Below are 14,783 nucleotides of genomic sequence, written 5' to 3'. Positions count from 1 at the left end.
GCGAAATAAGAATATGTCACTAAGTTTGAGACTAGATTAATCTAGACATTTTCATTGCAGAAATTCCTGAAAACAACTTACTGTTCACCTACCAAGGACACAGAACAAGGTGTCAGTTATACCCACCCACTTCAGTCTAGCTTATGACACTCCTACAGGCAAATATTCTACATTCAATTTTAAGTAGAAAAGAGGATAAAAGACTGAGAATTTCTCTGCACACTTTTAGACTAGAACAATACAGCACCAAAACCATTTTTAGAGGAAAGTGTACTTCCCTCCACCATGATTACCAGAATTTCTCTTTAGAATCTCCACATTAAGAAGGGAAAACATTGTTTATTCAGCATTTATATAAAGGAATTCAAAATTACCTGGAAAGAATGTAAACTCTCAACTCCAGAACAATGATATGTGGCAAACCAGAGCTCCACAATGAAAACCTCTGGATGACTAATAAACTGAGCTGGTACTGAAAACTATGTTATAAAAATGCTAACATCAGAGAAAACCTCAAGTTTTCTCTTGCCTGCCTTTCCTATGAAAACCAAAGAACTCTGCATTTAAGTGCCTACCTTTATAGAATTTCCATCTACTTCGGCATCAATGAGCCTCCAAATAACAGAAAAACAAATTATCCTAGGTGACATTTGTAAGGTGGTTAGATGCTTGTATTTGGGTTTTAGTCTGCCAATATTTTTAATACTGTGTCTTTCAATCAAAATTTTGGTTAACTAATACTTTCTAATTTCAAATGGAGCTTTCATGGCTTTTCTAAACAGGAAAACACAAAGTATAATGTTGTTTTATACTTAGTTAGTAGAAAAGAATATAAGGAAAGCATATATGAAGATGGGCGCTATAATTCATCATTTACCTTGATAAAATTATTCATCTAAATTCTAAGCAATTTTTAGTAAATTAATTTTTAAAAATCACCATTTTAACAGTTTTTATATTACCATCAAATATGTATGAAGTACATATATGCCATAACAGAGTTAAGACAGACATATTTTTCTAATATTAACAAATGAAAAGAGCATGGTAGTAAAAGACATGACACTAACTCAACGTCACAAATACCACTGAAACATCAGAAAGACTCAACAGTTCTGACTTTACTTCATTTGTGATTAGAAGTTCATTTTCATTTCAGTTACTAATATATTCCGTATTTACCTGTATTTATACTTTCCACTCTTAAAGGGAAGCCAGACTGGGCAACAGCTACAAGTTTCAAAGCAATATAGAACTGACTTCTTCCAAAATAACCAAGTCTAGTTGCACCACAAAGCTCCATAATCTATAAAAGAACACAATGTTAACATTAAGAATTATGACAATAATTCTCCACATAAGCAGCTATCTAACTTCTGTTTATCACTTCTCCAAAATACATAGCTGACATATGGTATATTACTCTCAACTGACAACCAACTTCCTCAAGTTTCAGGTTTAAATGTTTGAAAATAAAAAGGCACTGACCTTACAATAAGAGGGTTATCACTCTCCTACGTATTAAAATTCATGTGATAAGTAACTACATTTTATTAAGAATCACATCTTTTAGAAACAAATGTACCATCTACTCTTCTTCATAAACACTGTGCATACAATAGGGCCAAAAGTTTCTGCAACTAACAGATTATTAAGCAGCCATTTAAAGTAAGTCATAAAATGACATACTAAGTGGGAAAAGGCAGGAGGCAAAATTTTAACTACATAAACAGAACTTTTAAAACAAACAGATATATAAAAATTCTACCAACAAATTTGTTAGGTGAGATTAACAGTATGGTTTTTTTTCCCTCTTATTTTCCAGATTATATTTAATGTGGTTATACTACTACTCTTTAAAACAACAATTTTTGTTTGTTTGCTTTTTTTTTTTTTTTTTTTAAAGCATGAAGGCTTTCAAGGATCATTCTAGTCACTCAACAAGTATTTCTCGACTGGCTACTACAAGTTTCAGACTAGAAAAGAGAATTTTGAATTACAAGATTAAATTATAATTCCCAAAGCTGGAGTAACATCTACTATACAGACATCATAAAGTAATCTTAAAACAAGCACTAAGTATCCTTGTCTCAGCTTCTCAAAAAATTCAACTTCTTGTACAAAGGGAACATATTTTGTCTATTTTCTTTTTCCCAAAACACTCAAAGGAAGATTAAGGTACCTGAGACGCTGTGGTACTAAATCAGAAGTATTTACTAGAATTGCAAAAAAGCAACTGTCACTGGTTCAGCAACATATCACAATAACAATAACCATTTGTTTACTTGCACAAGGAAAAAATACAGTCATTTTTGCTATGAATAATCAGCACAGGAGGAAGTTGCTGTTCTGCCACTAAGGGGCAGTGATGTTGGAATTATCAGGCCAGGAATTTAGAACTATGATTAATATGTGAAGGGCTCTAATGGATAAAGTAGACACCATACAAGAACAGAATAGGCAATATAAGCAAAGAAATGGAAATCCTAAGAAAACCCCCCTCCTCCCCAAAAAAGCTAGATATCTAAAACACTATAAAACAAAGAATGCCTTTGATGGGCTTAGTAGACTGGACATGGCTGAGGAAATAATCTTCGAGCTTGAGGATCTCAGTAAGACCTCTAAAACTAAAAGAGGAAAAAAACAGAACAGAATATTTGAAAACTGTGGGACAACTACAAAAGGTATGACATACATGTAATAAGAAGACAAGAAGGAGAATAAAAAGAACAGAAGATTTACTTGAAACAATAATAACTAAAAGTTTCCCCCAAATTAATGCCAGAAACTGAACCACTGATCCAGTAAGCTAAGAGAACACAAAGCAGAATGAATGCCCAAAAAAGTACACCTAGTCCCTTTACAAAAATTAACTCAAAATGGATCACAGATCTAAATGTTAAGCATAAAATTATACAACTGCTGGAAGATAACTTACGTATTCGGGGTGCTTAAGAAAAAGTGGGTTTTTTTTTTTCACCTAATGGAATAACACTATTAAGAGTTTTTGTTTTGTTCTGTTCTTAATGATTTGTGACTTTTTCCTTTTTGCCAAGGTAGCATTTTTGCTCTATCAGCAGTCTTTCTAGTCATTGCCTTTATACCTTGTACACCATGGCTTAGAAAAGGAATCAACCTTTTAATACTGTAGAAAACAAGAATAAATAGTTCTTTAATAATAACTCGAAGAGCTCTCCAATGAGCAAAATGTACACAAGCATCATTTTTTACTTCTGATACACAAAATATGGACATGTTGGGGAAAGGGCTAACATTTACTGAGTGCACACAATGCTAAGCACAGTGCTAATACTCAAGGTGTTCCCATCTAATCCTAAAAATAATGGAGTAGAATTGCTATTTTTATCATTTTACAGGAGAAGAGAGAGAATCAGACTGGCCAAGTAATTAAGGCCAGAGGGCTCAAAAAAGGGCAGAGCTATAATTCAAAGTCATGCTTTTAATCTTCTACCAAGACAGGCTGTCCACTGTCCTCTTCCTAGAATAATGTCAGCTGCCTCAGAGCAAGTACCCTCAGTAAGTCCTAAAAGTTGAGTGCCTAGTACAAAGTGACAATGAAAGAGTAGTTTAAATGCACTAGGAAGGTTCTTTAATCCTATGCTCAGAACATGAGGTACAGGGAATTCTAACAACAAGAAAGGTATATGGAAGTTATTTGAGAATTTCAGCTTGAATCTACGAGCTGAATTATAAAGTAGAAAAATGCAAAAAAGTGGAATGAGGAATATATTGAAACTATACATAATACTAAGAATCAATACATCATCACTGAGAATACTGTCAAAATTCTCTCCAAAATGAAATTTTATGAATGTTTAATAAAATATAATAGAAAGTAAGATCCTCCCTTTATAGTCACTATCAAGTTAAAATTGAGAAGGTGACTCCATTGCTTTCATTTTTATAAACATTCTTTAATTTAAGTTGGACTGGGTCAATGGACAAGCTGACTGTTTTTGCTGGCTTAAAAGCCCAGGCAGTTTGGTCTACCTACATGCACAACGCTGGCTCCCAAGTCAGTCTAACTTTTATTGTTTCATTAACTTGTTAGACTTGTCCCCACACCTCTCTGTGACTCATCAGCTTTACCGACATGGGAATAACTTGTAATGGAGACTCAGGTTTACTAGAGAAATTAGAGGAAAACAGGGAACAATTACACTGAATACCTATTATTAGGAAGACTGTTTACTTCTTGTCCCACTTAACGCTCAGAACACTCCTCTAACGTTGGCTACCATTATCCCCAGTTCATAGGAAAGGAAACTGAGGTTAGTAGGTGGCAGTCAGGGTTCAAAGCCAGATTAGTCTGAGTCCGAGGCCTCTCTTCCCAGGTGCCTCCAAGGCATAGCTAAACAGAACTCTCAACATGGCATGTTTATGGGGCAGTAGTTCCAAAATGTATTCCAAAGAACACCAGTCCAGTTAAATGCTCTGTAGTTGAATAAACATATATTATAGCCCCCCTGGCGACTTTACAATGCATTTTTAGTTCATAAGAGGCACTAAAAAATCCTACAGCCTAGAAACAAACCTCTATTTGGTTTAGTATCTATTAAAATGCTTTAGAACTAGTGGTCCATAGATCAGATGCTCTGTATAACACACTTTGGGAATCAATGCTGTTTAAGAGCCCAGAGTAGTGATATTCAAACTTTTTGGTATCAGGATCCCTCCTTATACATGCTTAAAAAAATTAAAGAGGACTCCCTCAAAGCGTTTGTTTTTGTGGCTTGTATTTATTGATATTTACCATATTAGAATTTAAATTGGGATATTAAAAAAAATGCACCTATGAATTCATTTAAACACAAGAATAATCCTATCACACGTAACATAAAATTTTACGAAAATAACTTTTTTCCAAAATAAAAAATTGAGAGTACATTGTTTTATATATATACAAATTTCCTTAATGTCCAGCTTATGAGAAGATTAATATCTGCTTCTGTATTTGATTCACTGCAATATGTTGCTTTGTTTAAAGACACTCACTTCACACAGGTATGTGTTGGAAGACAAAGGACAGTTTTTTTAATTTTTATTTATTTATTTATTTATTTTTGGCTGCCTTGGGTCTTCGTTGCCATGTGCAGGCTTTCTCTAGTTGTGGCAACAGGTTACTCTTCGTTGCGCTGTGCGGGCTTCTTGTGGCGGTGGCTTCTCGTTGTGGAGCATGGGCTCTAGGTGCTCAGGCAGTAGTTGTGGCACACAGCCTTAGTTGCTCCACGGCATGTGGAATCTTCCTGGACCAGAGACTGAACCCGTGTCCCCTGCGTTGGCAGGTGGATTTTTTTTTTTTTTTTTTTTTTTGCGGTACACAGGCCTCTCACTGTTGTGGCCTCTCCCGTTGTGGAGTGGAGCACAGGCTCTGGACACGCAGGTTCAGTAGCCATGGCTCACGGGCCTAGCCACTCCGCGGCATGTGGGATCCTCCCGGACTGGGGCACGAACCTGTGTCCCCTGCATCGGCAGGCAGACTCTCAACCACTGTGCCACCAGGGAAGTCCCAACAGAGGGCAATTTAAATAGCCTTTTCAGATAAATCTGTTATCATTTTTTGATACCATACCAAAACTCTACAAGTGCTAGTTGCTTAAAGGTTAGCTGCAATATAGAATCCAAAGCCATATTAATAAACTCTTTTGCATACTCTTACATTAAAAATCCATTGGTGTATCTGGTGCACTGCAACCTGCTTTGGTCATATGTAAACTACTGGTTCATAGTCATGCAGATCTTCCAAATGTTGACACATTTTATTTACAAAATATTTTTTAAAATTACATTTGTTAATATCACCACTGGTCTCATCAGAAAAGTCATTAAATACTGGGAAGCAGTCAAACACATGGTTGCAGCTAAGTTTTCCAAAATCCTGATTTTTGCCAGAAAGCTCAAATTTTATATCATTAGTAACAAATAGCATTAGTTGTTTTCCCTTAAGTGACAGTCATACTTGCTTCATTTTCAAGAAAATCTTTGCCCAATACCCAAGTAAGCTGTTCCTTCAAGAAAAATGGTGCTCCATAAAAAAAAAAGTCAGTACAGCTCACAACTCAAACAATAAAATAAGTACTTTTCCTCAAGACAACCATCATTCTTCAGTATGCAGCAAATGTGCTTTATGCATACTTCCCACTGCATCACACAAAATGCTAAAAAAATATATGCTCAAGGGTGAAGATTTAATAAAATCAGGGTTTTTTTCCCTACATAGAACATTCTTCAGTGAAATTGGTTTCTTTCTTGTATGGCAGTAAAGAATACAATACTATTACAGTTTGGTGACACTGCATTGATTTGTGCTAAGGAGTCAGTTCTACCCACCACTTCTTTTGCATTACCAATGCAAAGGTCAACACAGGATAAAAAAAAAAAAAGCGGGGGAGCAGGGAGGAATAACATATTAGTATTATTATGAAAATATCAGACCAGGGCTCTGCAGATCAAACTCTGAGAAATGCTATTATAGAGCACACTCTCTATATGGTAGTGATAGAAGGACCTCTTGCTTTGATGTCAATGCTACATACTCCCTGCTCGAGAGCAGCCACTGAAAACACAATGTCTACAGGCGCAAGCAAGTATACCATAAATCAGTGAAACTGGCCAGATGGGGGATGTAGTGAGGTAAGGTGAGCAGGTGTGACAAGAGCAGCTGCTATTCAGCTCTAGCTAACTGCTGCTATAGAAGAACATCTGTCAAATGATGCCATCTTCAGATTTTTGTAAAGCTGGAAATCTGGAATATTCTATGATATTGTTCTCATTTTAAAATGCTAATGTGGATTCAGATAATTTTTTTAAATATGCAGATCAACTAAAACACCTAGATCACATATCTACATATTCTGTCTCAGAGAGTATTCTATAGTTACTAGAAAAATGGCATAAAATAAATGGCAAAAACTACAATAATGTTCCTTCAGGTCCTCTAGCAAGCAGGGTAGAAAAAAGTGAGACCAAGTTTCATGAAAGATAACCATATATACAGGTATTATTATATATTAACCTATCCTACTTATATAATGGTCCTAGAGTGTTTCAGCTGAGACTCTGGAAGCCCCCCCAAATTATTCTCAGGTCATTAATTCAGGTCATTAATGAATCATTATACAATGGCTTTATATAAGATCTTGTTATCTAGCAAGTGACTCAAAGTACTGAGACAACTGAAGAATAACCAAGGGAAATTAATTAAAAGAAAATGCATTATTTCATCCTTCCCTGGAGTGTCAGGTCCAGTCCTTATACACACCCACAGTATAACTAATACAAGAACTCTAAAACACCTCTTCCTCCTTTCCTTCAATAAGTCAAGACTGCTCCCACTTCAAGGACTTTGCACTTGCCGTATCCGCAGTTTGCCCCTCAGATCTTTGCTTGGCTACTTCCTCGGTCATTCAGACCTCAGCTCAAAGTGCAATCCTTCCTCTGAGTACCCTACTGTTATTTATTGTCAACATCTCCCAAAAGAATGAGCTTCCAAAGAACAGAGAAGATCTCTTATATTCCCACCACTTAGAACAACTCCTGATTTACAGTACCTATATACATTTGTTGGTTGGATACATGAATGAATGAAATATTTTTGAATCAACTTTGCTGCAGTCTCCTTCTACTCCTATACAGACTACCAGATTAACAAACCTAAAGTATAGCTCTGAATAATGTATATTATATTTAAAGAACAAACTCATAAGTCTAGCACTCAAGACTCTGTAAAATTGTCCCAAACTGCTTTTCTAGTCTTACTTCGGTCAATCTAGAGACTGGGCTCACCTATCTGCATATTTTTGCTTTTCTCTCTCACCAGATCACTCTGTAACCTATGTCTGCCTATTAAAATTATACCCTTTCTTCACAAACCATCATAACAGGCTCCGCCTTCCTGTAACATCTGCTATCCATATGCAGATGACTTTTTCTTTCTTTGTACTAGTACTCCAGCTTCTACCATTTGAGTTACTTGAGTTACCTGTGTAATTAGGTTAACCACACTGCACACTCCTGACACCTGCTCCCTCCATTAAACTCCTTGTGGGCAGAGACCATGACTTAGTCATACTGGAACCCCCCGAAAGATCTGGCACTGTATTTTGCCACTTAGTGCTGAAGAGAATTGCTCTCCCATGGTGCCCACATCCTCCTGATTTACCGAATTCATTCTGTTAGTCTTCATTTGAATTAAATCTTTCTTACTAGGAAAGATCATTTTTACCATTCCTTTAAAAATGAAACATTTTCTAATAATAAACATAGTTTGCGTTGTCCAATGTAGTTTGGATTACACATGATCCATCCATGCATCTTTGCTGCAGTACACTGTGGCAAGTAGAAAAGGTCAAGAAAAAAAAAGTCAGTGGCAAAGAAGATAAGGGCATACATCAAAGCCCAATCATTCCAACATGACTTAATTCCCTTTCAAATACTGCTGTCAACACAAAGCATGTTTCACCTGTTTACAAGCTATGTGGACATATTAATCTCTAGTATTTTCCTCTGTTACGAAAACAATTTAATTTAAATACTTAGCATACTCCAACAAAGTGGGCAATTCATCCATTACTGGATTCATGAAGCATGTTTGCATTCCTAAACGACTCTAGCTATCACTCTGTGACCAACTCCACAGCCAATTTCCTACTAAACTCAGGTCTGAAGTGAAATGCAATCTTACCAACCCCTTTGAGATACTTAGTTGCACTGGGGCAAATATCTAATCTCACTTTTACTATATTACTTTCTTATCCAAAACCTTTAATGCTTTTTGCTTTGCTTATACAACGCAACTGATTTTTTTTTTTTTTTTTTTTTGCGGTACGCGGGCCTCTCACTGTTGTGGCCTCTCCCATTGCGGAGCACAGGCTCCGGACGCGCAGGCTCAGCGGCCATGGCTCACGGGCCCAGCGTCTCCGCGGCATGTGGGATCTTCCCGGACCGGGGCACGAACCCATGTCCCCTGCATCGGCAGGCGGACTCTCAACCACTGCGCCACCAGGGAAGCCCTCAAATGATTTCTGATTACAAGCCTACAGTTCAAAACCACATGGCTTCTTTGCTTTCTCCTGCTATGATTTTATCCTAACACTTAGGTAAATAAACAGGTATTCTCTTGATTCTTTTCTTCCTTTCACTCATACCCTCATGCATAACTTCCATGTCACATTTCAACCACTTTCCTATCTCAGTTAAGGATGAGTTCTCCAAGTCTTTCCTCAACAGTATTTCCTCAGAAAGAACAAAGAAAACCATCTATACATTGCTGACAAATGGCACACATCATTCTGCAGACCACCTCAAAAATAAGATACGTATAAAATTTGTCAAATACTGTAGCTAAATAGCAATATCAGAATTTTCTTGCGCCCTTACTATATATCAGGGACTGAAATATCAGATAAGTACTAAATAAGTAATAATCCCCTTTCTACACTACAAGTATTTGCAAAAGGTATATTTTTCAGTGTAAAGAAAAACTACAAATGTCTCCTATAACTTTTCAGCAGAAAAAAGTTCAAATATATTATACAAGTTCTTTTTCCCTTACTAATATTATCACAGGAATTCATCAAAGAACATACTATAACAATACAGATAACTGCTACAGGACTTAGAAGCTTAATACTGGAAGGCAGATTTCATTCTGCCCGCTAAAACAAGGAACCATAAAGAATGTACTGAGGGACTTCCCTGGTGGTGCAGTGGTTAAGAATCCGCCTGCCAATGCAGGGGACACGGGTTCGAGCCCTGGTCAGGGAAGATCCCACATGCCGCGGAGCAACTAAGCCCATACGTCACAACTACTGAGCCTGCATGCCACAATTACTGAGCCCGAGTGCCACAACTACTGAAGCCCATGCGCCTAGAGCTCGTGCTCTGCAACGAGAAGCCACCCAATGAGAAGCCCGCGAACCACAACGAAGAGTAGCCCCCACTCGCCGCAACTAGAGAAAAGCCTGCGTGCAGCAACAAAGACCCAAGGCAGCCAAAAATAAAAGTAAATAAATAAAATTTTTTAAATTTATTTAAAAATTTAAAAAAAAATATTGAGTTAATTACTATAAAAGAGGACAGAGGTTAAAAAAAAGAGGACAGATGTAGATTTTAAAATTTTATGAAGTTCTTGACTTGAACTTCTGAATGGTATAGGTAATTAAAAAGATTCCTCTTAGCAATATATCTGATTCCTAATGCTATAATTTTACTCGCTTTGGGCAATATAAACTCCTTTTGACAGTCAACTATGGTAAGAGTAGTACATACAGACCAATAAATATTTTATTGCTTATAATCAGTATCACAGTCATTAGTTGTCTAAAGAAATAAAACATTTCTGACAGCCTCAAATGTAAAGATTCTAATATGAAAAATTATATGACTGCCTATAAAGTTTACTGGTAGTTCAAGTCCCCACGTCCAATTAAAATAATTTTTTGTATTACCTACTTAACCAAAAAAACTTAAAACTGAAATATAGATTAAAGGTAAGAAAGGATAAAAACAATAAAAATACAGAAGTGATTTGAAAAATCCCACAAACCATCTAAAACTTAGGCTTAAAGTAGTAGTGTTTGCCTTTAGAAAATATTATGGAGACATGGAGATAATCTAGTAAAATCAATCTGGCCAATAAACTATACTTAGGGTGACCACAGAATTTACATCCAACCTGAGACATTTGCAAGAGTGAAAGGGAGTACTATTTATAAGTATGCCTGGACAAGAGGCATAAGCCAGGATTGTTTCAAGCAAAGACAGACTTATAACTTGCCTTTCCAAAACACCTTTAAAGATAAATGATTCCATTTAACCAACAGAAGGCAGAAGGTTACAGGAAAAGCCAACACTTAAAACATGTTCCCTTACAATATGTCATATTGAATATTAATCTTAATTAAAGAGTAACATTTTTCAGAAACCAGTACTAGTAATCAAGCCCCTCTGTTTTCTTACATGGAGACTTAACTGACTATTCTAGAGCTACAGCAACTCTAGTTTACCAAAATTTTAAAAATAATAATAAAAGTTAAACATTTAAACATGGGCTGGGCATCATTCTAAGCACCTTATAAATTAGCTCATTTAGTCTTCATAACAGAAACTTTCATCCCTGAAAGACAGAGACTTTTACTGCTATTTTACAGATAAGAGAACTAAAGGATAGAGGTAAAATAACCCACCATGGTTCAAGGAAACGGGGAAGCGGAGGATTCCAGGGCATGTTCTTCTCTACTGCACTATGTTACCACTACAGCTCCTTTACTGGGAGGACTGGAAGCCCATGACTTTCCCTAAGTACACAGAATAGAGTAGAGCTCTAAAGTGTCTGCACTCAGTGAGTAGAGTTAGAGTGAACAGGGTTAAGCAGTTGTGATGTCATTTCTTGTACATTTTTCTCTATCACTGGCAAGTTGTCAGTAAAACACAGGCCTGGGAAATATCTATTACTTGTTTTGTTTGTTTACAAATTTATTTATTTATATTTGGCTGCGTTGGGTCTTTGTTGCTGCGCGTGGGCTTTCTCTAGTTGCAACGAGCTGGGGGGGAGGGGTGCTACTCTTCGTTGCAGTGCGCAGGCTCCTCATTGCAGTGGCTTCTCTTGTTGCAGAGCACGGGCTCCAGTAGTTGTGGCACGCCAGCTCAGTAGTTGTGGCTCGCAGGCTCTAGAGCGCCAGCTCAGTAGTTGTGGCACACGGGCTTAGTTGCTCCGCGGCATGTGGGATCTTCCCAGACCAGGTCTTGAAGCCGTGTCCCCTGCACTGGCAGGCTGATTCTTAACCACTGTGGCACCAGGGAAGTCCCTCTATTACTTGTGATAAAGAGAAACCCATTTATCCCACTCTTAGGATAGTGTTCTAACCCGTGCTATGGGCTATTGAAGGTTATTAAAGGGTGAGGATGACAATAATGATTATGATGGTAGTTAACACTGATGGTGTACATACAATGTGTCAAGCACTGTTCCAAGCTCAGTAACATATTAACTAACACAATCATCCTAACAACCTTATGAGGTAGGTACTTCTTTCAAAACAGAAAACTGATATGCTGGTGAGCTTGCTCAAGGACACACAGCAAACAACAGAACTTGGATTGAAACCCATGCACTTAACCACTACATTATTTCATAGCAATTGTATTTTCCCAGTGGTAAATTCATATAATAAGCTGTGCTATACCAGAGTTCTACTATGTTACATCATAAAACAAGAGTTGTTAGTTTTGACGACTAGGTCACAGAATCAAGTTTTGATAACTGTTTGCTATGTGAATATAGGTAAGTTACATAATATGTTTTGTTTCCTCGTAAATAAAAGGCAAATGTTAGATTCTACCTCTAAGATCCCTTCTAGTGAAAATATTATTTCTCTGAATGAAAATTTTATATCAAGTCTGTAACCACAATACAAACTATCCTCTGAAAACGTCTGATTTTCAAAAATCTATTTCTGCCAAAGTACCAGACAAGATTATTAGTTACATGCTCCCTTTTAAAAATGATACATATTTAAATACATATTTAAATATGAATTGTTATGATGAGCAAAAAATATAAGGAATTAATTTCACTGTGTTGGGGATTTAAGTAGGAATAATTAAGTCACTTGCTAAACTTTGTCCTGTAAATCTGCCTCCAAAGGAAAGATATCTGGTGTGAAATTCAAGCATCGGTACTTTTGCTTTGTAAATGAGTGTTTTATCATATTTTTGTATAAAATATTTGATAACAAAAAACTTTCTGGACTCTAGTTTTTTATTATGCCTTAAGGTCAATCTTCCCTTTTATAGGAAGAGAACCAGTGTTATTACTCAAGAAAAATAGGAAAATGACTGGGCTTACCACATTTGTTTTATAACCGACATTTAGGAACATAATGCACAGAGTAAAAAACAAACACTACTTGTCCTGAAACCAGGTGTATCTTAGAAAATAGATAAAAATTGAAGAACAAAAGTAGTACTAAATATAACCATTCAACTAATATGAACCCATGGTACTGCCTTTAAAAAATGCTGATAAAGTATACATATCAATATCAAATGTTCCATGGCATTTTACTCAATTAGAAAATGCTATAACATACAGAAGTTCATGATGATTCAACATCAGACCCCCTCAGTCCTTTGGGGCTTATCTGTCTTCCTTTGAGTTTCTTTAACTGCACGCTGTAATAATTGGGTGGTGGCTCAGAGTAGTTTTGCTGAAGACCTCCTTATTCTCCCTTGCTGGTTTACAATGATGCTAGTACCAAGATGCTTTACACTCAGTAAATCTTAATGAACATACCAAATATCACAAAACACCTTCCATCCCCAACTCAGGATGGTAAGAACAAAGGAAAAATAGCCTCAGGATCTTCCAAAAAGCTACATTCTTTCTAAGGAAATAATAATAGTAATAACTAATAGCTATATAGCACTACTCCAAATATCAGGCACCGTAGTATTCTACTTATCTTACAAATTCATTTAGTCCCCAAAACAATCCTATACAGGTGTTAAGTTATTCTCAATATGCAGATGAAAAAACTAATGCCCAGAGAAACTAAGGCCCAGGGCAGTGAAATACTTGCTTGAGGGTCAAAAATACTAAGAATTCAACTGCATCTTTAAAATTCTATTAAAGATTTTTAGTTGACCAAATGAGGAAATAAACAACAAATTATCAAAATTGATGATGAAAAAGCTACTATTTATTGAGTGGTATACCAGTACTTATTTAAGACAATCCTCAAACAATTTAAGAAGTAAGCATTGTTACATTCATTTTATAAATCAAAACAGTGAGGCGAAGAGAAAGTCCTTGTCCAAGGTCACAGACTAGAAATCAGCAGGGCCAAGATATGAACCCAACTCTGAGAAACTCCAAAGCCTGGCTTTTTGCATTATGCGTTTCCCAAACTTCAGATTCTTGCATACCACCATCACAAGCTCTGCCATGTCTACAGGCCACTTGTGCTATTATGTTCTTAATATTTCTTCTTTAAATCAAGACACTTTAAAAACTTAATAAATTTATTTTAGAAGGAAAATGTATCACTATATAAATGGAAATTAAGTATCACCTGAGATAAATAGAAAATAACAAAAACAGTAATACGTTCAATGAAAACAAAACTGTCATTTAATTTCAGCCAAAATACCACTGTCTGCAAAAAAACCTGTTCTTTATTAAGAGAGTTACCTGTGTTAGAAAGGTGTTAAAAACTTACAAGTAACAAACCGAAACTTCCTCCTTAATCAGCTTTGAAAAACAATTCAAAAGGAATAGCTCACTATGTGCTTTCGCATTTGTTGGGTACATAGCCCACACTTTGGGAAACAAATCATAAGGCTGCTCTACTGCCTCCCTTTAATTCAGTATGCAGCCATTTCTTGCACTCGTAACATTTTAGAGAATGCTCTAACAAGAAACGTAGGCACACTGTTATAATTAGTAGCCACAGAAATGCCTCAGCCTCAGCAAAATGCTCCCCTCTTAAGTACGCACAATGTTCAAAGTACACAGTAGGCCCTAGGAGGCATGTAAAGTTTTAACACACATCCCCTATTCTTAAGAAACTTCTAACCTAGCTGAAAACATAACATACAAATGACAAAGATAAGCTATTATGTAAGGCTGTAATCTTATACACTGAAATGGTTGGTGTTTTGAACACAAGTTTTGCCATCTGATGGAGCTGGATCTGAATTCCAGCTTATGTCAAGCATGTAGCCTCTGGAGCCCCAGGTTTCTCAGTTATAAAACGGAAATA

General features: G+C 36.4%; 1 protein-coding gene across 12 annotated transcripts in view; it reads right to left on the bottom strand.

The window, feature by feature from the left end:
* REPS1 (RALBP1 associated Eps domain containing 1) overlaps positions 1–14,783 on the bottom strand; it is a 72,850-nt gene that overhangs the window by 40,119 nt on the left and 17,948 nt on the right. For all 12 annotated transcript variants that reach the window (XR_003428368.1, XM_027085093.1, XM_027085084.1 and 9 more), the window contains exon 2: positions 1,183–1,306. Coding sequence is in view for 11 of the 12 variants with exons in the window: in XM_027085093.1 (XP_026940894.1) it covers positions 1,183–1,306 (124 nt within the window). In the remaining variant the exon portion in view is untranslated. The remainder of the gene's footprint in view (positions 1–1,182; positions 1,307–14,783) is intronic.

The sequence above is a fragment of the Aethalodelphis obliquidens genome, unplaced genomic scaffold, assembly GCF_003676395.1.
Source record: "Aethalodelphis obliquidens isolate GAN/ISIS:26980383/991018 unplaced genomic scaffold, ASM367639v1 scaffold3, whole genome shotgun sequence".
NCBI classification, from domain to species: Eukaryota; Metazoa; Chordata; class Mammalia; order Artiodactyla; family Delphinidae; genus Aethalodelphis; species Aethalodelphis obliquidens.
This window is presented reverse-complemented; position numbering and strand designations above follow the sequence as displayed.